Source organism: Gopherus flavomarginatus, chromosome 1, assembly GCF_025201925.1.
Source record: "Gopherus flavomarginatus isolate rGopFla2 chromosome 1, rGopFla2.mat.asm, whole genome shotgun sequence".
NCBI lineage: Eukaryota > Metazoa > Chordata > Testudines > Testudinidae > Gopherus > Gopherus flavomarginatus.
Window position 1 is genome coordinate 146,310,373 of NC_066617.1, and position 27,163 is coordinate 146,337,535.

A 27,163-nucleotide genomic window follows, 5' to 3' on the forward strand; every position below is an offset into this window, starting at 1 on the left:
ACAGGTGGGACTGAGAGAACTTTGAGTAGAGCCACCATGTTTCGAGACTCATTTTCCTGACCCATAGAACTATCCCTCAGCAGAGCAATTCCTAGAGAAAGGGCATGAACACCTGTATGATTCCTGCTGGGGCAGTATGCCACACCACACACACAGAAGGGTAGGATGCCCCCAAACACTTGGCAGTGAAAGCTGCATGACTGACAGGCAGCTCTACTGACTAGACTGACAAACCCTAAAGAGTGATGTTCTCTGTTCACCCACAGAACAGGTACAATTCACACTTCAATGGTGTAAGATTCACCAAGCTAGTCATTCCCCTCATCTACCCTGCACACCAAAATCTGCATCAAAATCTGGAGGTGAAAGACTCCTTTGCCATTGCCCTATTCCCTTAAGCAATCCTGTCCACCTGTACTTCAATAATGCCCTAGAGGTGAAAGGCTCTATCTCCTATTCCCTAGTTCTGGGCCATCCATTTCCCCCCATGCTGGGGATGGATGGTAACCAGTGCCATAGAAGTGAAAGGCTCCATACCCCCCTGTGACATTATTGATATAAACTGGGACCATACAGAACATGATTTGCAACCAAGATCCTATAGTGGCACCAAATCCTATGTGAAGGGGGTCATATAAGGTGTCGAAGACCAGGTTATGGGTTACTGGTTATGATTATGCTGTCTGTATGTCTGTATCATTTTGTAGTTAAAGTTTTAAGTATTGGCTGTATACTGTCTATATTTCAAACTTATGCTGTGTTACTGGGAAAGATCCCAGACAAGCAGGTGTTAGCTCTGCTTAGCCTGCTTGATGGCCCATTAAGGACCATCAGCTACACAATTGACCCATTGAGAGGAGGCAGATACATCTTGTGACTCAGCAGGGTGTGCAGAAACTGGCCCATGTAACTGCAGACTCCATTTTGCTGTAATTTTCCACAGTAAGAACAAAGAAGTGTTCTTACACCTGGAAGTGCCTATATAAGGCTAATGCCTCATCTCCATCTTGTCTTCAATCCTGCTTCTTACCTCTGGAGGGACTTTGCTACAAACTGAAGCTCTGCACAAAGGACTGAAGACCCATCCCAGCGGGGGATGTTCCAGAGACTTGATTTGAACCTGCAGTTTACTCCATCACTGCTACAAGCTTGAACTAAGAACTTTGCCATTACTGTATGTAATTGATTCCATTTAACCAATTCTAACTCTCAGCTCTATCTTTTCCCCTTTATGAATAAACCTTTAGATTTTAGATTCTAAAGGATTGGCAACAGCGTGATTCGTAGATAAGATCTGATGTGTATATTGACCTGAGTCTGGGGCTTGGTCCCTTGGGATCGAGAGAACCTTTTTCTTTTACTGGGGTGTTGGTTTTCATAACCATTCATCCCCAGGACGAGTGGCACTGGTGGTGATACTGGGATACTGGAGTGTCTAAGGAAATTGCTTGAGTGACTTGTGATTAGCCAGTGGGGTAAAACCAAAGTCCTTTTTGTCTGGCGGGTTTGGTTTGCCTTAGAGGTGGAAAAACCCCAGCCTTGGGCTGTGACTGCCCTGTTTGAGCAATTGGTCCTGAATTGGCACTCTCAGTTGGGTCCCGCCAGAACCACATCGTTACACCCCCCAAGTCAGCAGCCTGCCTGCTGGTACTTCTCTCCCTGGCTACAGAACCAGATTGTTGAGGTATTCCCGTACTACACCATAAACAGCTTCTTTTCCTATCCCAGGACCCTAAACAGCTTCCCAGCTCTCACCAGATGCTCCCTTCCTCATCTCTGGTCCCAAATGAACTGTAGGATCCATCTGGGTGTTTGTATGACAGCTGCTTCTGGTACCCTGGAATCAAAACAAGGAGAACATATTTTCTAACCCCAGTAATGGACCTGTTTTGTTCTCTGATAAATTGAGGCTGAAGAGTTTTGGACTGAAGAATAAAAACAGTTTTAATGAGTGATTTCACTGGTTATAAATTCTAATGGCTTGTGTCCTGTAATGTATCATCATGCTCAGCTCTGGGGCTAGCTAAGCCATCAATAACTATTGCATGTACACTGGAACAAGAATGGCATTTCAGCAAAATTGGCCACAGGATTAGATGGAGAAATCTTAAACTTCTCACCACTCGCTAAGTATCCAACGCCCTTGGATTCAATCTCTTTAGTCAGCTGCCCTGTCTTATTCAGATAGTCCAGGATGTAGATGTTGGGAGCAAACAGGACCATGTTCTGCTCCCCACAGCCATAGGGCATCCGGAGAAGATTCCCCATGTTCCTCATGGCCATGCCCAGAAGATCCCCTGAGGATTGGGAGACAGAGGGAGTCAGTGGAGTTTGGAGTTGGTATTTAATACATTACAGCATACACTGTTTTATTTTACCAGATTATGAATTTGCAGACAGATATTGACTAACAGAGAAATTACAGTGCAGAACACAAAAAAGAGAAATTGCCACATCTCTCCATATGGGTGGTTTCTTAGGCCATTATTATTATTATTATTTTAAATATAGAGCTGCAGACAAATAAGACAAATAGGGAAGATCTAAGGAAATAGGAATCAAGAGTAAAGAACATCTGAGCATCAGTATTGCGTTGGGAGCTGAGAAATAGCTGTTACCCTTTTAAAAAAGAGGCTGTGTTCTAGAAGCCACATTCTGCCCATGCTGCAATTTCAAAGTGATTGACTTTCAGTGAGTTGCATGTGCTTAGCTGAGACCAACATTTCGCCTGTGGATATGTCATTTTTAGGATTCACTTCTCCAGTGTGGTCACTGGGGCCAAACACACTGCATCTCACACTGAGTAAGAAAGACACTTTTTTTAAAGAACCAGACTCAGTTCAAAATTATGCTCACTAATTTCAGATCAACAGTTTCCATAGTTCAGTATTTCCACTGTTTTGCACCTTGTGTAGTTATTGGGGCTGCTCAGATCCTGGAATTCCCATTCAATGGAAAATTCTGAAATATCAATTTTCTTTTCATTCTAAACTGGAAGATTTCCCACAAAATGAAACTCCAAAGTTTTGCTTCAGAAAAAATCTGAATGACATTTTATTTCAACTGTATCAAAACATTATTTTCATTTCAATAAGGCTGATCTTTATTGAAACTAAATGTTTTGACATTTTTTTCATCAAAATTATATGTTCCTGCATAATGTTTTAATTTAGTTGAATCAGCTTCTTCCAATGGAAAACAATACATTTTTTGGAAAAATTTGGACCAGCTCATACAGTTATTCACAGCTTTGCAAAGTGAATGTGAAATGCTAAAAACTCAGAATGGTAGTGTTGTACACCCACTCTACACTTGTTTTGCATTGGCGTTAGTGAAAACACAAGGTTAAGGCCAGGGGAGAATCAAAACGTTTATTCTTAGTATAAACATTAAACTTACCAAGGACAGAAAAAGAAGCTCTGGCTGATCCCTGCACAAGGTTTGCTGGCAGCTTCGGAGACACCATTTCAGAGACAGTTCTGCCTGTTGGTAAGATATAAATAAAATAACAATAATCATCATCATCTTTTTTTCAACCACTAAATTTCCCTTCTACAGTACCTTCTTTCCAACAATGGTCATACAATTTAAGCCTGTGATCCTGGATACGTACTCGAGCGGTTAGCCAGTGTTGCCATGGCTTCTTTACTATTGTTATTTGCTGTAGCTAGATTAAACTAGTTCGGGTAAATCTACATATGCTACACTGATACCTCTGATTGCAATGTAGACCCACCCTATGATACACAGTTGAGTGGTTTAATTCTATTCATTGGAGGGTAGCTGTGCACATATACATTAGCCATTACCTCCCATGAACAGAATTAGGATAGAATAGGGTTGTGCTACTGCCTGAGGGCTTGGAAGTAAAACCAAACACATTATTTTAATGATCTAAAAAGACTGACACGTGAAAAGCAAACAACCAACCACAGAGTGAAATATGTTGCTACAACTGGTTCAATTTCAAAGAACTAACAGGCTATTAATTAAGGCAGGAAAGGGCCCTGGCTGAAAAGTGTTTTAATCTGGAAATCTCTCTGACAGCAATCACTTGCTGAATTTGTAGCTACAGAAGGGAATTTGGAGAGATGCCCTTACCTTTTGTGCAAATGAGGGAGCTCTGGGTCACCTCCTTTTTGATTCCTTCAGGCTGGTCGGCAGCAGGGAAGTGGAGAAGGAGGAAGAGGAAAGGAACAGACATAACAATGAAACCAGGAACAAAATAATGCTGGAAAGTGTATCTTTGTAGCGTGCAGCATTGTAAACAGGCTGTCCCCAGAGTACTGAGTGAAGGTGACTGCCCATGCATTCCAGAGGCACCACTCCCTCCCCATCTTGGCACCCAGCAGCGTTTGTTCTTTGTGTACCATTCCTCGCCTCCAGGAAGGCAGCTGGGAGATGAGCAGGAGAAATTCACAGCTGAGGAGAGCTGGTCATAGTTACAACTTTCTTTGGTGTAGCAGTTGCCCTAGAGATCATAGGACAAATCCTGCCCCTTTATCTGCACCCCTGCAGCATCCCTATAGAAATAGGCCAAAGGCACCAAATGTGTGCAGAAGAACTGCCTCAAAGCCTGAGATCACCTCTTCCCCAATGACTTCACTGGGCTCCCACAGGTGTAAATGAAGGCAAATATTGACCCCAGGAGTGGCTGGTTCCATACATGACTGCAGTAATATGCCAGATGTCATAAATCTGTTACATCTGGACAAGCCCACTGATGGCCCCTGTACGCCACTCTGGCTATGCACCTAGAAAAATGTCTCCCTCTAGTGGGAAAGAGGATAAAAGACAGATTGCTCCTTGCACACAGCCCAAAGAGGTGCTCCTTTAAGTCATGTGGAAGAACTTTTATTTTTGGTGATGAAGGTCCCTGGTTCTGTCTCTGCTGACAATATGTGTTGGTTTCATTACAGCTGTATGAATGTAAGGCTTAACTGACAGCAGAATCCAACCAAGTGAGTCCAGTCACAAGATATGGGAGATGGTAAAATTCCAGTACTGGCCATGTTGGTAGAGTGTTTGGCAACTAGTTTGGAGAATGTGGGTTGAACTTTGATGTCATAACTGCACTGTGGGTTGCAGCCTGGCTCACTAGTTCCTCAAAGGATCACATGTATCCCATGGGCGTCCCAGGACAGCATTTTGGTAAGAGCCTCAGGGTCACTGTTCAACAGATCAGACAGCTAGCCTACCCCAAGACAGGTGGGAAAAAATAGAACTTGCCTCAGACCCTGAGTTGATGCTCTTGCAGGATGTTTTGGAGAGGGAGAATCAAATCAAATTAAAAGAGACACACACTCCATACAGACCATTTCTCTCTCTCAGAGAGTTGGGATTTTTTATCATACCTCAACTAACAGCAGCTGCATGACAGTGTCCACACGTTCTATCCCTGGCTCCCGAGATGCGTCACTCAACTTTGTCTCAGCAGTAACAGTGAAGCTCACATTACCTGAAAGAAGCCCCCCAAACCCAAGAAAGAAAATTAATCTTGAAAGCCTAGAATTACGCTGGCATGAATTCATTCCTCCTAGCATGGCCTGAAGGAACTCTGGGAACCCTCTCTTCCAAGTCAGCCAGCAGTGTGAATGAATTCTGGTAATTGTTTAATACATCTCATCACAGACAGAATTCACAAATGAAGAGACAACTACTGGTAAATCCTGCCCACCTGACACTTACAGGGCAGCTTGGCAGAACTTCTCTTAACCCCTTGCAAGTATCAGCACCATGGAAATGGGAAGAAGATGCCCATATCTTTTTAATCAGTACAAAATATAACCTAACAAAAATTCAATTACTCTGGAGACATAGTAGCTTTTCTATTGTTAACTTTGCAGCCAGGAATGTATTATAAGCCTTCTCTTTACTGTGCTATAATTTTGGACAGAAAAATTATTTTGACTTCTAAGAGTTCATGATTGTTCTGTAGGTTCAGTAAAATTGTTTACGTCAGGCTTTTTGAATGCCAGTTTGAAGTAAATCAATCTGTTGTTTTTATTTCTGAACTTTAACAACGACCCCATTATGAAATTTGAACCACAACGGCAAACTCTTTGGAGGAAGTCTTTGTAAGTTAAAACATAATGTTGTACTTCCATCTTTCTACACATACAAATCTCCAAACCATTTCACACAAAGGCTACTTTTGAAAAGGAAGTATTGAAAACTTAGAGCCAGCTCCTCACTGGAACCTTACTGAAGTAAATATAGCTATGACAGTCTACACCAGGATCTGATCCAATATTCCTGTTGAATGATTTCTGATCTTGGTTGCTGATGTGTAAATTTTCAATGTCCAGACCCTGGTGAATAAAGCTGTAGAAATCTGTGGGTTTCCGTGAGCTAAGAGCAAGACTCTGGCATTTAAAAATCTCTGTTGACAAGGAGCAAGTTCCCAAGCTTCGATACAGTTGGGAATTATGCACAGAAATATCTTAGACAAGTGGACTCCTGCAAATGTTTCACATAAAACCAGATGATCTGAATGGTCCTTTCAGAGACATGAGATGAATGAACTGTCAGGAACAAGAAAAGAGACAGAACACGGGGTCCTACTTCACTGCCACGTGCCTGCAGAGATTGTGCCAGGGGAGTTCAGCAGAGCTGCTTCAGTGAAGTCTGGTACAGACTGCAGCAGTTCCTGTCTGTAGGTTAGCAGGCAGGGTATTGTGTTATAGAGAATTCCAGACTGAGACTGGACAAACCAGCAATGTGCCATGAGAATGACAAAGAAAGAGAAACTTACCCAGTTTTTGAGGAATAATCGTCCAGGAGGAAGTTTTCCTCTCATTGGCACACACCCTTGCAGTGTTGCCCTCTAGGGAAAGGGGCTCTATCTTGTAATCCCTGGACTCTTCCAGTACGGTACTGACCTGAGAGAGGGAGACAAAATAATATTGCACAGGCTGTTCCTAATGCCAGGCGGGGGGACAAAAGCAGGGTTTGTGATCTCCTCCAGAGACTGATTCCGCTGTGTACCTTAGAGCTGTCCTGGGGAAGAGAGGTACAACACAGGTAGGAGGCATGGGGCGTTCTTCAGAGGAGATAATAAACCCTGACCCTTATGACCATCTATAGTGGCCAATCAAGTAGAAAGCAAATTGTACTTTGCAAAATGACTTATTCCAATATCCTGGCCAATATCCTCTCTGAGGGCTTGTCTACATGGCAAGGTAGTACATGGCAAGCCATGGTATGAATCTACAACGCACTAGCATGCCGTGCACTAATTGTCTGTGTGGACCATGCTACCATGAAAAGTTCTGTATTGCGCTTTGATGTACTCCTATTTCAAACAGCAATATGTCAAAGAACACCAAATGCCAAAGGATAGACCCCTGAAAGGAAGGTTATATCAGGATGTAGATACCTGACAGAATGAGTTCTCAGTATAAGAAGTTCCTTCTCCATTAAAGGATAGACCAGCATCCAGTAGAAAGGCCCAGCTTAAAAGAAATCACTCCACTGCTGTGTAAGAAGCCAGTGTAAAGAAGGCCGAGTGGCTGGAATGGGATTGTGAATGTGTTGTTTTGCATTGTTGCTGCATTCTGCTCTAGCTGCAAAGGTAGAGCCTTGCTGGAAACAATACTAAGAGGAGCAAAGAATCCTGTGGCACCTTATAGACTAACAGACATTTTGGAGCATGAGCTTTCATGGGTGAATACCCACTTCCTCAGATGCATGTAGTGGAAATTTCCAGGGGCAGGTATATATATGCTAGCAAGCAAGCTAGAGATAACGAGGTCAGTTCAATCAGGGAGGATGAGGCCCTGTTCTAGCAGTTGAGGTGTGAAAACCAAGAGAGGAGAAACTGGTTCTGTAGTTGGTAAGCCATTCACAGTCTTTGTTCAATCCTGAGCTGATGATGTCAAATTTGCAGATGAACTGAAGCTCAGCAGTTTCTCTTTGAAGTCTGGTCCTGAAGTTTTTTTGCTGCAGGATGGCCACTTTAAGGTCTGCTATAGTGTGGCCAGGGAGGTTGAAGTGCTTTCCTACAGGTTTTGTATATTGCCATTCCTAATGTCTGATTTGTGTCCATTTATCCTTTTCCGTAGAGACTGTCCAGTTTGGCCGATGTACATAGCAGAGGGGCATTGCTGGTACATGATGGCATATATTACATTGGTGGATGTGCAGGTGAATGATCCGGTGATGCTGTGGCTGATCTGGTTAGGTCCTGTGATGGTGTCGCTGGTGTAGATATGTAGGCAGAGTTGGCATCGAGGTTTGTTGCATGGATTGGTTCCTGAGCTAGAGTTATTATGGTGCGGTGTGCAGTTACTGGTGAGAATATGTTTCAGGTTGGCAGGTTGTCTGTGGGCAAGGACTGGCCTGCCACCCAAGGCCCGTGAAAGTGTGGGATCATTGTCCAGGATGGGTTGTAGATCTACACCGCACCATAATAACTGTAGCTCAGGAACCAATCCATGCAACAAACCTCGATGCCAACTCTGCCCACATATCTACACCAGCGACACCATCACAGGACCTAACCAGATCAGCCACAGCATCACCGGATCATTCACCTGCACATCCACCAATGTAATATACGCCATCATATGCCAGCAATGCCCCTCTGCTATGTACATCGGCCAAACTGGACAGTCTCTACGGAAAAGGATAAATGGACACAAATCAGACATTAGGAATGGCAATATACAAAAACCTCTAGGAGAGCACTTCAATCTCCCTGGCCACACTATAGCAGACCTTAAGGTGGCCATCCTGCAGCAAAAAAACTTCAGGACCAGACTTCAAAGAGAAACTGCTGAGCTTCAGTTCATCTGCAAATTTGACATCATCAGCTCAGGATTGAACAAAGACTGTAAATGGCTTGCCAACTACAGAACCAGTTTCTCCTCTCTTGGTTTTCACACCTCAACTGCTAGAACAGGGCCTCATCCTCCCTGATTGAACTGACCTCGTTATCTCTAGCTTGCTTGCTAGCATATATATACCTGCCCCTGGAAATTTCCACTACATGCATCTGAGGAAGTGGGTATTCACCCATGAAAGCTCATGCTCCAAAACGTCTGTTAGTCTACAAGGTGCCGCAGGATTCTTTGCTGCTTTTACAGATCCAGACTAACACAGCTACCCCTCTGATACTTAATACTAAGAAGGGCTTAGAAAAGAAATGGAAAGGACATACTGTACCTCAATGCATTTGTTCAGGTAGTTGAAGACATTGGCTATTAAGTTAAACTTTTCCCCTCGAACAATGGAGTAGGGGAGGGTCATATCAACGAAGAAGGGTTGGAAGGCTGTCAAGGAGGTAGATGAGGATATGCCAAACCCAGCCTCCTCTTCCAGACAGAAGGCGTTGGCTTTCCATTCCGTGATGGTGTCAGGGATGGTGAACGAAACACTGGCCTTTCCATTAGAACTAAAGGTACAAGAGACAAAGTGAGAAAAGAACCTGATCATTCAAAGGATATTTTCCAGCTATTCAATAGGAGAGACTCCCAAGCTGAAATAATATTTTCCTTTCCCACTTAGGTTCCACAGGATTTACCCACCCTGTGATGAGGCGTCTACTCTGCACTGGCCCTGATAGGGTTAAAACCCAGCCTGGAGGGCTGCAGGGAAACAATCTATTAGGGCAGAGGCTGCAGCCAATTAGAGAAGTGGCTGGATCAGCCAATCAGGGTCCAGTCAGCCCATATAAAAGGAAAGTGCAGGCTGGAGAAAGTCAGTGTGCTGCAGGAAGCTGAAGGGAGGGGACTGGCTTCCTAGAGGGCTGCAAAACTAACACCGTTAACAGGACTGCTAGAACTCGCAGGCTAAGGCCCTGGGAAGAGGGTGAAGGAACCAGAGGCAGGAGCCAAAGGTGCAGGAGCTGCGTGGAAGTGGCCCACAGAGTTGACACAGACTGATGCAGAAAGAAAGGAGGGCCATGAGGAAGCTGTTTGTAGGGATCCTGGGCTGGGAACTAGAGTATTGGGTGGACCTGGGTCTCCCCGCCACCTCCACTCGCCGCTGAAGATGCGGCCAGGCTATGGACTGCCAAGCTGCTGCAAGGAGCACTTAGGTTAGATTGTTGAGGAAGGAGTCCCCCAGAAGAGGGGAACCCAGACGGTGACATGGCCGGAGGGCTGTGCCACAAAGCAGAGGCAGTGAGACTGGAACTGCAGTGGGTCTGCAGGTGGAGACAAGGACAGGAGAGTCACCACCATCAGAGGGCACACCCACTGACCAGAGATAATTCCTGAAATGGCCAGCAGGAGGTGCCAGTGTGGTGAGTGACCCTGTGACACCCTCCATGTTCAGAAAATGTTGTTAAGCTGGAGGTAGAGCTGAAGGTTCACAACAATGATCAGAATGTTAAATCCCTTGCCAGGATGTTGGAATTGCTCTCTCTCTCTCTCTCTCTCTCTCTCTCTCTCTTTTTTTTAATTAGCAAAGTAGGGAATTCAGAGGTTTAAAAAAACACACAAAAGAAAGCTGTAGTTTTGTAAAACAAAATAAAAACAAAATCCAAAATCACAAATCAGACATGATACATTATGGTTGACATTCCAAATAGATCAAACCATGGAAATTCATAATTAAGATCAGTATCTTTTTGAGGCGCTTTTCCTTGCCTTCTTGTTGCAGATGCTATTGGCAGCCTTGGGAGAATACTGAAAGCAACCTGGCTATTAAAAATCAAAAATGATTTCCTGCCTTTTTTTTTTCGGTCCTTTAAACAAACTTTTGATGTCATAGACTTGAGAGGATTGGAGGGCAGTGGGGGGCGGCACCTTTCTACCCAGCAGGAAATAGCTTGCATTATACTGAAAGCAAGGGCCAGGTAAAGAGCCAACAGGGGATAATTTAGAACCTGTCAGTCTCCAGGGGCTTGGAGATGGGCAACAAATGGGAGCCCACCTGTCACTGAATAGGAAGAAAGACAACAAGGGTAGGAACATAGAGGCCTGCAAAGCAGCTACATGTTCCATCACCTTCCTTGTGACTTCCGGAAGTGACTCAGAAACCCTTAAAATACACAAGGACAGAAAAGAAAAGCACTTACTCGATTTGAACTAGATCCCAAATCCAGGTCTCAGGGAAGAATTTCCGAACTGTCTTTATCACATAAGATTCACTCATCGTCGTTCTGCCATCTAGAGGTGAAGAGAGAAGTTGTATTTATGGTAAAAGTGTCATATTAGGGAGCATAGGGTAGAGATATCAAATGAGATCTGCCTGGAAACTCCACTGAGCATAGTCTGAGCTGAGGGAAACAGAATTTTTTCTATGGATTTCTTCCAACAAGAAATTCTGTCTTTCTTGCAGGAAAATTCTAAAAAAATAAGGAACAATGGGTGGGCGGGAGAGAACTACTCGACTTTTTTGTTTTCCAACTGGAAACTCTAGAAAACAGTAACAGCTTACGTTTACACCACTTCCCCACTCTTTGCTGCTGGTTTCCAGTTGAAAAACAGTAAGAAGATTTGAAAAGTATTTCTTCTCCATTGTCTTATACTTTCTGACTATTTGTAACTTTTTTCCCTGTTGGAAAGTCAGCTGTGTCCACTGGCTAGTTAGAAAAATTGGAGGGACATGTTTCCTGTGATCTGTCCCAAGCCCCCTTCTATAGTCAAAGGACGGGCAGAGGCTGGAAAGGTGACTTCCAGATCGGCATTCCCTACAAAGATCCTAGGGGTCCTATCTAAAACTCTGTTCCCTATTTAAAGGTGGGGTAGTGAGTCAGAGTTCTCATAGACTCATAGACTCTAAGACTGGAAGGGACCTCGAGAGGTCATTGAGTCCAGTCCCCTGCCCTCATGGCAGGACCAAATACTGTCTAGACCATCCCTGATAGACATTTATCTAACCTACTCTTAAATATCTCCAGAGACGGAGATTCCACAACTTCCCTAGGCAATCTATTCCAGTGTTTAACTACCCTGACAGTTAGGAACTTTTTCCTAATGTCCAACCTAAATCTCCCTTGCTGCAGTTTAAGCCCATTGCTTCTTGTTCTATCATTGGAGGCTAAGGTGAACAAGTTTTCTCCCTCCTCCTGATGACACCCTTTTAGATACCTGAAAACTGCTATCATGTCCCCTCTCAGTCTTCTCTTTTCCAAACTAAACAAACCCAATTCCTTCATCCTTCCTTCATAGGTCATGTTCTCAAGACCTTTAATCATTCTTGTTGCTCTTCTCTGGACCCTCTCCAATTTCTCCACATCTTTCTTGAAATGCGGTGCCCAGAACTGGACACAATACTCCAGTTGAGGCCTGACCAGCGCAGAGTAAAGCGGAAGAATGACTTCTCGTGTCTTGTTTACAACACACCTGTTAATGCATCCCAGAATCATGTTTGCTTTTTTTGCAACAGTATCACACTGTTGACTCATATTAAGCTTATGGTCCACTATGACCCCTAGATCTCTTTCTGCCATACTCCTTCCTAGACAGTCTCTTCCCATTCTGTATGTGTGAAACTGATTGTTCCTTCCTAAGTGGAGCACTTTGCATTTAGCTTTACTGAACTTCATCCTGTTTACCTCAGACCATTTCTCCAACTTGTCCAGATCATTTTAAATTTTGACCCTGTCCTCCAAAGCAGTTGCAATCCCTCCCAGTTTGGTATCGTCCGCAAACTTAATAAGCGTACTTTCTATGCCAACATCTAAATCGTTGACGAAGATATTGAACAGAACCGGTCCCAAAACAGAACCCTGTGGAACCCCACTTGTTATACCTTTCCAGCAGGATTGGGAGCCATTAACAACTACTCTCTGAGTACGGTTATCCAGCCAGTTATGCACCCACCTTATAGTAGCCCTATCTAAATTGTACTTTCCTAGCTTATCTATAAGAATATCATGAGAGACTGTATCAAATGCCTTACTAAAGTCTAGATATATCACATCCACCGCTTCTCCCTTATCCACAAGGCTCGTTATCCTATCAAAGAACGCTATCAGATTAGTTTGACACGATTTGTTCTTTACAAATCCATACTGGCTATTCCCTATCACCTTACCACCTTCCAAGTGTTTGCAGATGATTTCTTTGATTACCTGCTCCATTATCTTCCCTGGAACAGAAGTTAAACTAACTGGTCTGTAGTTTCCTGGGTTGTTTTTATTTCCCTTTTTATAGATGGGCACTATATTTGCCCCCTTCCAGTCTTCTGGAATCTCCCCCGTCTCCCATGATTTCCCAAAGATAATAGCTAGAGGCTCAGATACCTCTTCCATTAACTCCTTGAGTATTCTAGGATGCATTTCATCAGGCCCTGGTGACTTGCAGGCATCTAACTTTTCTAAGTGATTTTTTACTTGCTCTTTCCTTATTTTCTCTTCTAAACCTACCCTCTTCCCGTAAGCATTCACTATACTAGACATTCCTTCAGACTTCTCAGTGAAGACCGAAACAAAGAAGTCATTAAGCATCTCTGCCATTTCCAAGTCTCCTGTTACTGTTTCCCCCTCCTCATTGAGCAGTGGGCCTACCCTGTCCTTAGTCTTCCTCTTGCTTCTAATGTATTGATAAAAAGTCTTCTTGTTTCCCTTTATTCCCATAGCTAGTTTGAGTTCATTTTGTGCCTTTGCTTTTCTAATCTTGCCTCTGCATTCCTGTGTTATTTGCCTATATTAATCCTTCGTGATCTGACCTAGTTTCCATTTTTTATATGACGCCTTTTTATTTTGTAGGTCACGCAAGCTCTCAAGGGTAAGCCAAGGTGGTCTTTTGCCACATTTTCTATCTTTCCTAACCATCGGAATAACTTGCTTTTGGGCCCTTAATAGCGTCCCTTTGAAAAACTGCCAACTTTCCTCAGTTGTTTTTCCTCTCAGTCTTAATTCCCATGGGACCTTGCCTATCAGCTCTCTGAGCTTACCAAAATCCGCCTTCCTGAAATCCATTGTCTCTATTCTGCTGTACTCCCTTCTACCCTTCCTTAGAATTGCAAATTCTATGATTTCATGATCACTTTGACCCAAGCTTCCTTCTACTTTCAAATTCTCAACAAGTTCCTCCCTATTTGTTAAAATCAAGTCTAGAACAGCTTCCCCCCAGTAGCTTTTTCAACTTTCTGCAATAAAAAGTTGTCTGCAATGCAGTCCAGGAACTTATTGGATCGTCTGTGCCCCGCGGTGTTATTTTCCCAACATATATCTGGATAGTTGAAGTCCCCCATCACCACCAAATCTTGGGCTTTGGATGATTTTGTTAGTTGTTTGAAAAAAGCCTCATCCACCTCTTCCGCCTGATTAGGTGGCCTGTAGTAGACTCCCAGCACGACATCACCCGTGTTTTTTACCCCTTTTAGCCTAACCCACTCCACTCTTCTATCACTGATCTGCTTGTGATATTGAGCAAGTCACAGAATCATGGATCCCGGGGGTTAGAAGGGACCGCAAGGGTCACCTAGTCTAACCCACTGCCAAGATGCAGGATTTGTTGTGTCATTGAACTTGTCTGTGCCTCAGCTTTCCCATTTGCAATATGAGGCTCAAGGTACTTCTACCTCTCCCTGGGCTACAGAGAAGGAGAACTGTAAGACTTATCGTCCACTGTAAAATTCTTTGAGATCCAGAGCTGTTAAATGCCACATGAATGCTAAGTACTACAGGATATGGAATGTAAACCATTAGTAGCCCCATTCTATTTTCTGATCTGTCCTCATTTAGATTTTAAGTCAGTTGTGAGCTTGTGAAAGGCTCTGGCTCAATGAACCCTGGAGAGTGAAATCTTTACCATCCTCTGAGAAGAGGCAGCATTGCAACCTTTCCCTCATTTTCCCCTGCACACAAGCTGAGTCAGTCCTTTGGCCATTCTGCAGAAACTACAAAGGAAGCACTAACTGAGGTGAACCATGATATGGAGACTTGTTCCACTAGGAACTGAGGGACACACTGATTGGCCAATTCATTCTACACAGGGGACACTACTGAGGTGCTGCCAGATTGTAACTGGTGACCTGGAATTGAAAAGACCATACCCCATTTCCAAAGCCATCCAGTCCACCCCTTTTTTACACATTACCTTTCTCAGCAGATCCACCACTGAAACCATAGTGGGTAGTGAACTCTTTTAGGCATAATTTGTCGGATGGGCACAGGACTGGCTTCCGTATTGTAGAATTAGTAAAAACCTTTAGACCCATATTCTTAAAATAAAATAATAAAACAATTAATTATATTGCTCATTGTATTAATAGGCACCAAACAACTTCATTTCTCCCATATCCTGTTCATTACTAGCAGTGGTTCCCATTTAATATCACAAGTTTGGTCTGCTTAGGGGATTGGTGCTGAGCTATCCATGAGGGCACTTCAATATTATGGTGAAGCATGGCATAAATGTAGATTTAGGGGGCTATATGAGTAACAGAGTTGGTTGTATATTAGTTGATGAGCAAAACGTTTGATGAAGTTAGATTTTTTTTGGTTCACAAATCTTTCCCAAACCACTCCACTCTTCTGTCATTTTATTCACTATTACTAAGCATTTGGGTTAATAAATGATTAATAAATATTTTCATAAAAAGTTAATCAGTTGTTATAGATGGTTACAGAGTCCAATAGGTCAATAAACTGGTTATAGCCATGTCTTATAAACAACTAAAACACCTTCTTCTGATGTGCTCGTTACCATCTATAACATACTACTCATGTCCATAACATGGTTACAATATTGATTAATCCTTATAAACCATATATACACGTAACCTTAATATAATCTGTGACCACTTTGCTGAAACTGTCTCCATGCCACCCTCTAGACATGCAATGTCCCTGCTTAGCCAATACCAGGAATGAAATCCCGGCCCCACTGAAGTCAGTGGCAAAGCTCCCACTGAGTCCATTGTGCCCAATATCTTGTCTCCAATATTGGCCTATATCAGAGCTTATTGAGGAGTTTATGGAATAGGGCAATTATAGTGTGATCTTCCCCTGTCTTCTACATCCAGCATCTGGTATTTGGAGTTTTAGGGGTTTCTCCCAGCACTGAGTTGTGTCTCTGACCATCTTGGCTAATAGCCATTGATGGACCTATCCTCCATGAACTGATCCAATTTTCTTTTGAATGCAGTTATACTTTTGCCCATCACAACATCCTTTGACAATGGGTTCCACAGGTTAGGTGTGTGCTGTGTGAAAAAAAATTCTTCCTCTTATTTGTATTAAACCTGCTGCCTATTAATTTCATCAGAGGGTCGCTGTTTTTTTGTATTGTGTAAAGGGGCTAAATAATACTTCTCTATTCACTTTCTCCACCCCATTCATGATTTTATAGACTTCTGTCACATCTTTTTTCTAAGCTGAGCAGACATAATCTTTTTATTCTCTCCTTGGACAGAAGCCCTTCCATACCCTTGATTGTCTATGTTGCCCTTTTCTGAATCTTTTCCAGTTCCACTATATCTTTTTTGAGATGGAGTGACCAGAATAGGACACAGTATTCAAGGTGTCGGCGGATCATGGATTTATATAGTTACACCATGGTATTTTCTGTCTTATTTTCTATCCAAAATTTCCTAAGATTCTGTTCACTTTTTTGACAACTGCTACACACTGAATGGAAGGTATCGAGGTTTTTTGAGACTGCAAACTCTTAGGAACAGGTACTGTGTCTTCTTTAGAAAATGGCTATGTAGTGGGATGGTCACCCGCTCCTGCCTTAAAAGGCTTAAAACAGCCCAGGGAGAGGGCTGTGGCAGGGAAGGAAAAGCAGGACTGATTGGGAAAGCAGCCTCAGCTGGGGGCCATGCCCCAATCAGGCCAAGGCTGGCATAATGAGGGCCCAGCTAGCCCTTATAAGAGGACTGGGGCCAGAAGTCAGAGACAAACTCTCTCTAGCTTTGAGAGAGAGACACCTGGCTGCAGCGATCTGACAGAACATACCTAGAGTGGAGCAGGGTTGGGGGAAGGCTAAGGAAGCTAGGGACCTCTGGCCTGGAAACCCCCCTGGCTGTGGCCTAGTGGAAGGCCAGTTAGGTACTGAGGTTGCAGGGGGCAGCCCATGGGTAGGCAGAGGCAGCAAGTCCAAACCTCTCTAGCCTATGATGAGTGGCTTTTACACTGCAGTCTTCACCAGTGAGTGGGGGCTAGATGGTGGCTGGCAGTAGCTCATGATTGAGGCAAGGTGGGGATAGAGGGTTGTGGGTTCCCCTGGGTGGGGAGACCCTGAGACTGTGGAGGTATTGCCAGGGGGCAGTACCCAAAGACTGGGGCGGTCCTTGGAGGGAAATGGGGGCCAGCGGTAGTGGGATACCGACCTGCAGAGGGCACTCCGGAGACTGATAAGCTAATTCCCTGGATGACCAGCAGGAGGCACCCCCGCACCATCACAGGCCACCACACTGTGATGTCAACCACAACAAATATAACTAAGCATAACTCAGGGGGCAGCCTAAACAAAAGTCACTGCACAGGGAGAATGGAGGACCCCCTGAGATATGGTGGACATTTCCAGTAAGTCCACCATCCCCCTAGTAGTGGAGAGACATTCCCTGAGCAGGGCTTTAAAATCTGAGACAATCCTACAACTTTTCCCTCCTCTGCTGTACCTTTTCTGGAGCCAATACAATGACAGCAACGTTGGGGAAACATTCAGAAGACATACCCTGAAAACACCAAAGACATCCCCATCACGAGTAACGTTCACAGGCACATAGTATAAGCCATTGAAAAAGGTGTCTGTGACTGGGATGCACGGCTCTTTGTCATCATCTTCCAGGTTGAGCCCCTTGTAGTAATAGCCATAATACCCTCGCACATGGAGTTGATTGTATATCTGGTGGGAGGGGATGAAATCAAGTGAGCATAAGGAAACGTCAGAGGTGTAAAATCCTATGTCATCACTAGCACTTACCAGGCATGAGCAAACTCCAAGCTGGAACCTTTGCCCTTCAACAGAGGTACAAGAAGTGCTCCAGCTCAGTAAGAAAACTGTTCTGGGATACTTGAGTCTGTATTAGACTCACATGCTCAGCCCCTTAATACAGAGTGGACTAACAGCAGCTTTGGAGCACCACAACAGAGAAAACACAGTTAAGAAGTTATTATGCAACTTTCTGCTTTAAGAGGCCACCTCAGAAATCTCCTCCAATGTACACAGCACAAGTATGCTCCAACTTTATGAGAAAACCGCCTCTATTATAGTATGGTTCTCTGAAAAGTGACTCTGTAGAAATGATACCAAGGCTCCAGGTTTATGGTTTCCCAACAATTCCAGATTCCTTTTCAAATTTCTATCTCAACAAACTTGCCCTGGGATCTTAGCATTAAGCTGATTTGTCTCTTTCTTGAACATCCTCATCAATAATACAAACAGTACAGGCCCTTGGTGACATCTGCGCAATCCCATTGCTTGCAGTATGTTTGCACAACTGTAACTAGCTGGAACTTAGTGATCAGTTCTATTGATGATGCACAAAAAGGAATAGATTCCATCATCTGTTCTCTGAGCTGTGCTGGCACTGCAGAGTGCATGGGAGCAAAAATCAGCAAACATATTTTTCTCATTAAAGCGTGTAGATATGAGCCAGAATGTTTCTGCACAAGGGGCCTGATTCAAAGCCTCCTGAAGTTAATTGAAAGATTCAAATGACTTCTACAGTGTTGGATGAGGCCTACTTGAGTAAGAAGATGCCATTTTACATAATCACTTACACTACACTATATACCAATGTTAAGTGCTTTAAGTGGCCCTGGTGATGCAGGTTTCTGGTATTCCCATATAATAATAATAATAATACCTTGCTTTTATACTGCACTTTTCATAAGTAGATCTCAAAGTAGTTTGCAAAGGGAGGTCAGTATCATTGTATAGATGAGAAGAGAGAGGCACTGAGACTTGCCTAAGGTCACCCAGCAGACCTGTAGCAGAGCCAGGAAGAGAACTCAGTTGTCTTGAGTCCCTGTCCAGTTCTGTATCCAGTAGACCACCTATGAACTGAGACTAGATAGCCATATGTTGCAAAGAATTAACAAAGATATTGCAATTAGCAACAGCATAACGGAAGATTTCTCTCTGTGCCTGGAGGTATGTACTCTAGCTACATCCTATCATAGCCCAGCGTGTGGCTACTGGAGGGAGGAACTTTGGAAGCATAGTACTAAAGCAGAACTCAGAATTGTTCCTTGGCACTTCCGTGCCATGTTAAGCTATAAACCCCCTTGAGAAGCACAATATTCTGCACTTCTCTGAGTAGAGAGAAGAGGATTTGTGGCAGGGCTTACAAAGTCAGCAGACAGCTCTTGCTCAGGTCTCAGGAGCAGGACGCTCTGATCCACAGCCCGCAGAGCGCAGTAGGAGTTGGTGGCAGCCTCAAGGTGGAGGCTGATGTTAGAGGCTGGGAGCCCCTGCTTCTTGGAGAACTGCAGCTGGACCTGGAATTGAGCAGAGAAATCAGAGCCCCTTAGGAGAATTATTTTAATGTGTAAATGTCAATGTCATGGAGAGATGATGAATAGGTTCTCACTCTTCTCCACAGCCTCCTCCTATTCTCTGCAGGACAAAGGCCTCACTATCAAACAGAATCTCTCAGAGTCCCTGTTTTAGGGCCAGACATGACCTCAGAGGCCCTGCAAAGCATCCCTGCTCCTCTCTCTCCCCAGCTTCACTGGCAGTCCTCACTCTGCTTGAACATCCATCCATGTCCCTAACATAAACATCTCCTGCCTCCCTGCTATTCTTCACCACTGGCATTCCCTTGTTCAGATGTGTTTGCACTTTCTTTGCTCCTTGCCCTTGAAGGAAAGCCTTAGTACAGGGCTGGAATCACATCCTCTCGGTTCCCTGAGCCTGTGGCAACCTAGAGTGGGCCTCAAAACAAAAGCAGAGCTCTCACCTTGTTCTTGAAGCAGTTCTCAATCTGGAGTCTGGTGCTATCGGCCACCAGCTCGCCCCCAGGGTGCACAGTGTAGACCAGTATCTGGGCACTGGGAGCCAGCTGCTCACTGCCAGTCAGCGAGATGAAGAATGTGCCATAAGGATCTACAGAAGGAACATGAAGCCAATAATAGGAAAAGCCAAGAGAAGAGACAGGAGGAATCACGGCTTTAGTGGATGAGCTAATATTTGTGCCTGTAAGCTAAAAGCTTCTTTAAAATAAGATAGTTGGCTACTGGGAGACCCAGCTCTTCCCAGACTTCAAACTGCTCCCTTCAGTGAGATACCATATGCCAACATTAAGATGCTGAGTACCAGGCACTTTGCAGAGTGTGAGGTGAGCTGCAGTCGGAGAAGAATTCTACCAGCTTCACTTCTGGGTAGGAAAATGTGCATGTGAGTGCTACAAGCATGGCACACACTGAGCATACTGGCCACAGAGATTGAACTCAGGACCTTCAGCAGCAAATAGCCCAGGACGCTACCTCCTGAGTGAAAGGAGAGGTCCTTTATCTGGCTGAGATAGTACAGTAGCAGGCTATTATGATCATTAGAGGAAGACAGCCTTATTTGCACTAGACTAGTGTATTACACCAGCACCTGGAGGAGGATGGGGTGAGAAACACACAACATGGGTGTTTCTGTTACACCAGCAGTAAAACGTGTACAAACTTAGTGTTGACAACAACTACTAAAGACAGGTTAGTCATCCAATCAGGGATCAGAAACAATACCATGTGATTTAGATGATCATTCACATACTTCAAATTATGAATAATGAGGAGTCATAGTGAATAATTTGCAAATGCCCCTGGAGGAGAAATTAAAGAGAAAGAAAGGGACAAATTCACACAAAGTATCACTCCTAGCTAATCATTCAATTGAGGAACAACAGGATTAATCTGGCTGTGATGCCAGGGGATGGACCATATGAGGCACTACAGTCCCCTTTCAGTGCTAATAATGTTGTGATTGTGGCTTATGTTTGAGATAGGTCTAGTAACTAACACCACATGGAAACAGATTCCAGGCAGCTGCTGTACTCAATTTTAGCCCATTTCACTCAAGATACTTATGCTTTGGAGTTCACACCTTTGTTTTCTAACATCTCAGCACTTACCACCTGTGATGCTGACTTGCTGTTGGCCATTCAGAACAATTATGCCTTTTGCCATCACCTGTGCACAAAAAGACACCATGAGACGGGATCAGAAAAAATTAAATTTGTTTCAGTGGGCTAGTAAATGTCTATTATTTAGTGATGATCAAGATTGTAATGTTTGGTACTCATGAAAATGAGGTCTGGATAGCCTCATGAGAGTTGGACGTAGCTGCAGGCAGATCCTATGTTAGTTTCCCCCATTCCTCACACACAACTGTATCAATGCCCCTCTGTCCTGCCCTGCAGCTCCTCTCCTCTTTCCGCTATTCCAGTGCTGGGATCCCCACACAGCTCTGCAGATGCCCCTCAGTCCTGCCCTGCAGTATCCCCTAAGACTCTTGTCCTGGCCTCTCCTGCATGGCAGTTGTGTGGCACAAGGGACTGAGATATAGTCCCCCTAGTGGTAATTTTATGCTCTTCACTTCTTGGTGCTCACAATGCCCTAATGTGCTCCAAGTTTAAATGGGCAGAGCCCTGGTGGAACCCATTGACAAGACAATGTCTAGGTTCTGATTTTTTTTACCACTGACTAGTCTAAATTATATATATTTCTGATGTGATCAATACTCATACAAGGTTAAAAACAAAGAGGCTTTCAGGGAAGCAGAGCAGCCACTCAACATTTACCACATAGTAGAAGTTCACACTGGTGGCATCCTTGTATCCCTCTTTGTTCAAAATGTAGTGCACCATGATCCTCCCCTGCTGGCCACAGCTCAGCCTCTCCAGGACGTGCTCAAGCTTCACAAAGCTATTAGTGCGGGAGTAGAAGCGCTGGATGTAGTAGGTCGTCTCAGGTATGTAAGTGTCCATCCAGACAAGGTCTCTACAGTCATCTACTGCATATGTGGCCTAACAAGAGACATGGAGATAAAAGCAAACACAGGATTTCATGAAGAGGAAATTCAAATGTCAAAGGGCAGCTGGGGCAGAAATGTTTATTCACAGCTGTTTCTAAGATAATCTGCGTAAAACCATGGGAAATGATCTTTAGAGGCTACTTAGTCTAATAGCTCTACCAATATTTTGTGTATGAGCTTGTGTGAACATTCCTTCACAGCAAGTCCAGTCCAGCTTGGCTGCATGCTGTGCTAGTCCTCTGGCATCCTTAACACGTACACTCCTCTGGTGGGCCTAAACAGACATGTCATTGGACATCCTTGTGGGGCTGGCTATGGCTGCATAAGCTGTTAGGGGACTCTGCAGAACTAGCACTGAACCAGTCCCAGACAGACTGGATTTGCTGATACCTCTCTTCTCCCCATGCCAGAGGAAAGTGAGCATGTGCCAAGGGATGTGTGTGTCTATAGAGCAGCAGGGAGGGAGAGAGGCAACAGCAAAACAAATGGTTTTGGAGGTCAGTGCATCCAGGTTGGATGTGGAAAGACAAAGAGGCAGGGAGGGAGGAGAAGGTAGGAAGGAACTGGGGTTTGCTTGAGCCCCACCACATTATAGCAGTGTCGTCTGTCATTCTCCAAGCACTGATGCTGTCTGCTAGTTGTCCTCCTAGCCAGGCCATTCTTGGGGCTTGCCGCACTCCAGTCATCACTCTGGTTGGGGGAACGGGGCCACAGGCTTGCTGAGCCCCAACCGAGGGAGCAGGGAAGCAGGGCCGAGGGTGTTGCTGCTTTTTGTGCTCCAGCCAGGGGAGCGGGGCCATGGAGACAACACCAAAATCAGTGGACACAGCAACCACGCAGTATCAAATTGCAGATCAAGCTGGAAAGATTGGAGCTGGGAGCGAGGGCTGCAGGCACTGAGGGGAGATTTCATCCTAATGACGGCAGAGCTCTCTGCCCATGGAGAAGACAGACACACAATGAGGGAATAGATCCAAACAGCTGAAACCATCATATTAAAGTGAGTTGATTATCATCTTCACTGACGAATATTGTCCTCATGTCATCTTTTCAAATATCCACATCTGAGGTTGCTGCTGGATCAGGACTGGGAGACCAAATGAAAATAAGCTCATTGAGTTCCTCTAAAAACTATTTTCCCCCTTCCTTCTTCTCTACTATCTCCCCCATGGATGCAGGTGTCACTGGAGGGATCAGCTACTTCCCCACACATTGTAACTCACCCAGAACAATATTTTCCATCAGAATACCAGCTTGCTTCTCCCTCCTCCCACAGTTGAATGACCCTCTGGGGGAATAGAGCTTTTTCCCTTAGTTATCTCAGTTACTTACTCTCAACTTAAAACTGGGCTCAAAGAATTCAGAGGTGTCGATGGAAAACCGAGCAGTGCCATTTTCATTTGTGATATAGTCAGCCACATGCTTCTCATTGAGCTCTAGCTTGATGATTTCATTTGCAACAGGGATGCCATCCTCATTTGTCATCTGAATCTGAATAAAGAAAGGTGTCCAAGATGTTCAGCAAACATACAGGACAGGTAAAGCCCCACTTCCTCCCCTTAATATGTTAGGTTGGCTTCAAAGCCATCGGTATTGAAGACAACTTATTTGGAGGTTACAGTGAATAGCAGCAGGTGTTGTCATCAAATAGTCAAGTGTATTTAAAACACATGCGCTGGTCAGAGTATTTTGTGCGGGTTCTGTGAAGGGCAGGGAGAGGAAATTCCCTGTGGAGCTTCACAGGAGGGACGAAGGAAGTCAGATGGAATATCCCTGCTGTGGAGAGAAGGAAGGGCTTATATACAGGATTAGGTATGAACCAGGGTTCAAATCCTGTCCTCAGACTCTTGCTTGCTGGGAATGGCTTCAAAGGTGGTGCTGTTTCAGGATGCTAGCTTGTGAAACCTGCTGTGCATAGAGGGCTCAGAACGGATCTTGTGCCTTAACAAAGACCCTTCCCCCTAGTATAAATTCGTTCTTCCTTGTCCCCACAGGGCTCATGTCATTTTGACTGTACAAACCCTTGCCCCATGCACACACATGATAAACCAAGGTTCCATGGCCCAGACATGTTTCCTCACTTTCTCTGAAAGCCCCTAATGCAATGAGAGAACTATGTATTGAGGGCATTGCCATGTGGTGTTACCAAGGGAATCTGCCACTGGGAGTAGAGGGATGGTCATATACAGCATCACAGAGATCACTTTTGTGACTTCAGAGTTTGCCCAGGACATTCTGTCTCTGCTGTCCTACCTCTCCATAGTAAGGAATTCCCCTTTTGTAGTAAGTGTCCATGTTTGCAAACCAAATTCTCTCCCTTGCCTGGTAGATGGAAATGTAGTCAGTGCCTATAATCTGCACACCTGAAGAAGGGTGAAGAAGAAGAGACAAGAATCAGAACTGGGCAGAAGATATGATTTTATATAAAGCTGCATTGAATGATCAGATGCAGCCTCCAGCACCTTGGAGGGGATAATTATGCTTATAAAATGGTACTTGATGGTGAACTGAGTCTCGTGCTTGGCCATCAGAGAGTCCCATCAAAGATTACCAGTTCTCAAAGTGGCCTCTCAAACTTAGCGTGCAACCCCCGCCCATACCCCAGCCATATTCTAGTTTCCTTTCCCATCAGTGTTACCTGTTCCATCCTCTGTGAGGATCGCCTCCACTTCAAGGAACCAGAACATCCTGGGATGATAAAGCTTGAATGTTTTGGTGTTGATGACCTTCATGATGCAGCCATCTTTCCCCAGCTGAAAAGTGAAAGGAACACCCAGTGAGCATATTAGGAAAGAGCCCAGTTCTCTGAATCATGAAACAACTTTTCTTTGACATCATCTGTAAAGTTCTTCTGACCTTAGCATCCTTGCTCACATCTCCCTCACCTACCTCTTCTCTCTTGTCTTATTGTTCCTCTCTCGCTCCAGACCTAACCAATCCTTCACCACTATTCTGCCGTCTTCTGCCTGAAACCTTCTCCCTCCCTGCCCTGCTCCTTTATGTCTTCTGGTCCCCTCTCAAAATGTACTTCTTCTTGTGTGATATTTTTTAGGACTTACCTACACATGATTAACTCCATGCATAGATACTCTTATCTTGGAATATGGCTTTATTTTAAATTAGTTTAATCTAAAATGAATTAAGCTAATTTGGAGTAGGGAACTCTTAGGCTTGTCTACACTTGAAATGCTACAGCAGCACAGCTGCCCTGCTGTTTCACTTTGGCATGGACACTATCTATGGTAATGGGAGGAGTTCTCGCATTAACGCAGTTAATCTACCTCTCTGAGAGGTCAATGGAAGAATTCTTCTGTCCACACTGGGGGTTAGGTTGACTTAACTATACATCTCAGGAGTGTGGATTTTTCACATTCTGAGCAGTGTAGCTGGGTTAACCTAACTTTTAAGTGTAGATCAGGCTTTGGTCCAGAATAAAGATGTCCACGAAGAGTTAGTCAGGAATAGCTATTCTGGAATATCTTCCCATGTAGACAAGCCCTTAGTTGGCTTAGCAAAAGTTCAGTCCTGCAGGGTGCTGGGTACTCTAGCCCTGATTCAGCAAAGTACTTCTGCACATGCTTAACTTTAAAGCATGTGAGTAAACCCAACTGATTTTAATATAGCTACAACAATTCACACCAGTTAAGGATCTGGCCATAAAGTTTTAATAGTCTGATTGCAAATCCCTTCCACTCTCAGTTTTGTTCTCTTGACTCATGTAATGACAAATTATATTAGTTCTCTCTTTCTTGATGGAATCTCCCAGGACAGATAAAATCTGAATATCTAAAATTTAAAAAAAAAGAGAAAGAGAGAAGATGCACAAAAAATGTTTTAGGGAAAAGGAACAAAAAAATCACACCTTGTTGGCCTTCCTTACACATTATAAAGTTCATAAAACAAAAATACTAAAAGGCACAAGGTCAATGTTTATACTCTTTGCAGGCTGTCTTCAATACATAAACGAGCAATAAAGATATGTTTATCAAAGAGAAGAGGTGTCTGCTTTTCTCCTACCCTCTTCCCTGAAGTGGGATTATTTCTCTTTGAATCAACAGGCTAACATTTTTGGTGTTAAATCTGGTAAAACACAATTCAGCTATTAGCACTTCTATTCTTGGGAGAGGGGGTTGTAGATTCATACTCTTGCTGAAGAAAAAAACCCAGTTTCCTGGCTAAAGTGCCCCACTCGGAGAAATAAGCTATAGTGTCTGAGGCTGCAAATGTAGAATAGTCATTGCATTTGTCTGTCCAGTCACTGCACTCCCAGTCTAACCCACCTCTCTGTGGCTCCCATTCATAATGGGCCAAATTCATCCACAGTGTATTAAAAAAACCTTCCCATCCAAAGGCCTTCAACCATGCCACTGAGATCCTGGAAAAAAACATGCCTTCGTCTCACAGTGCCTCTATTCCCACTCCAAGAAATAGGAAATGGAGACAATAAAGCCTCCAGGCACCTTGCGATGCCCTGGATGATAACATTTATAAGAAAAGAAGAGCAAGTGGTGCAGGCTCATGTCATACTTGTGCAGTAACAGCTTCACAGAATCCTTTTGGTGTCTCGTTACACTTGTTGCTATAATGCTTCCTGCACACACTGAGCTGGACTCTCCCCTGCACAGGCTGGCCATAGGTGTAGCTAGAGGAGGAGGAAACACAAAAATGAATTAGCTCACAAGATCACAGTTGCCAGGACTGTCAAGAAACCAGTAAAGGCTGTAACACAATATGGACTAAAAGCTAAAATCCAGATAAGCCTAGTTCTGCTGGACTCAGGCTTCAGACATCTTTCTCTCCTCATTCTCTGCTTCTCATGGAAATGTCATTACTGCCTTACACAGGACTAGGGTTACCAATTTTCTAATCGCACAAAACCAAATACCCCTGCCTCACCCCTGCCCCGCCCCTTCTTTGAGGCCCTGCCCCCACTCACTCCATTCCCCCTCCCTCCATCATGTGCTCTCCCCCACCCTCACTCACTTCTGCTGGGCTGGGGCAGGGGGTTGGGGTGTGGGAACAGGTGAGGGCTCCAGTGTGGGGCTAGAAATGGGTTCAGGGTGAAGTAGGGGGTATTGGGTGGCTCTGTGTGCTACCTGTGTCTGCAGGTGCTACCCCCACAACTCCCCTTGGCCAGGGTTCCCAGACAATGGGAGCTGCAGGGGTGGCACTCAGGGCGGTGCAGCGTGCAGCTTCCCTGATTACCCCTGTGCATAGGGGCCGCAAGGACATGCTGGCCGCTTCGGGGAGCTGCGCGGAGCCAGGGCAGTGAGGAAGCCTGTTTCAGCCCC

At 44.4% G+C, this 27,163-nt stretch overlaps 1 protein-coding gene across 1 annotated transcript in view; it reads right to left on the minus strand.

Moving 5' to 3' along the window:
• Nucleotides 1-27,163, minus strand: part of LOC127046260 (ovostatin-like) — a 60,273-nt gene that overhangs the window by 13,200 nt on the left and 19,910 nt on the right. The window contains exons 8-25 of the mRNA XM_050943066.1: nucleotides 26,400-26,514; nucleotides 24,511-24,625; nucleotides 24,126-24,235; nucleotides 23,205-23,363; nucleotides 21,640-21,864; nucleotides 20,971-21,028; nucleotides 19,810-19,955; nucleotides 19,199-19,348; nucleotides 17,580-17,750; nucleotides 14,997-15,120; nucleotides 11,024-11,114; nucleotides 9,166-9,394; nucleotides 6,755-6,881; nucleotides 5,355-5,458; nucleotides 4,102-4,153; nucleotides 3,400-3,483; nucleotides 2,121-2,297; nucleotides 1,756-1,837 (exon numbers count right to left, since the gene is read on the minus strand). Of these exons, the coding sequence (XP_050799023.1) occupies nucleotides 1,756-1,837; nucleotides 2,121-2,297; nucleotides 3,400-3,483; nucleotides 4,102-4,153; nucleotides 5,355-5,458; nucleotides 6,755-6,881; nucleotides 9,166-9,394; nucleotides 11,024-11,114; nucleotides 14,997-15,120; nucleotides 17,580-17,750; nucleotides 19,199-19,348; nucleotides 19,810-19,955; nucleotides 20,971-21,028; nucleotides 21,640-21,864; nucleotides 23,205-23,363; nucleotides 24,126-24,235; nucleotides 24,511-24,625; nucleotides 26,400-26,514 (2,319 nt within the window). The remainder of the gene's footprint in view (nucleotides 1-1,755; nucleotides 1,838-2,120; nucleotides 2,298-3,399; nucleotides 3,484-4,101; nucleotides 4,154-5,354; nucleotides 5,459-6,754; nucleotides 6,882-9,165; nucleotides 9,395-11,023; nucleotides 11,115-14,996; nucleotides 15,121-17,579; nucleotides 17,751-19,198; nucleotides 19,349-19,809; nucleotides 19,956-20,970; nucleotides 21,029-21,639; nucleotides 21,865-23,204; nucleotides 23,364-24,125; nucleotides 24,236-24,510; nucleotides 24,626-26,399; nucleotides 26,515-27,163) is intronic.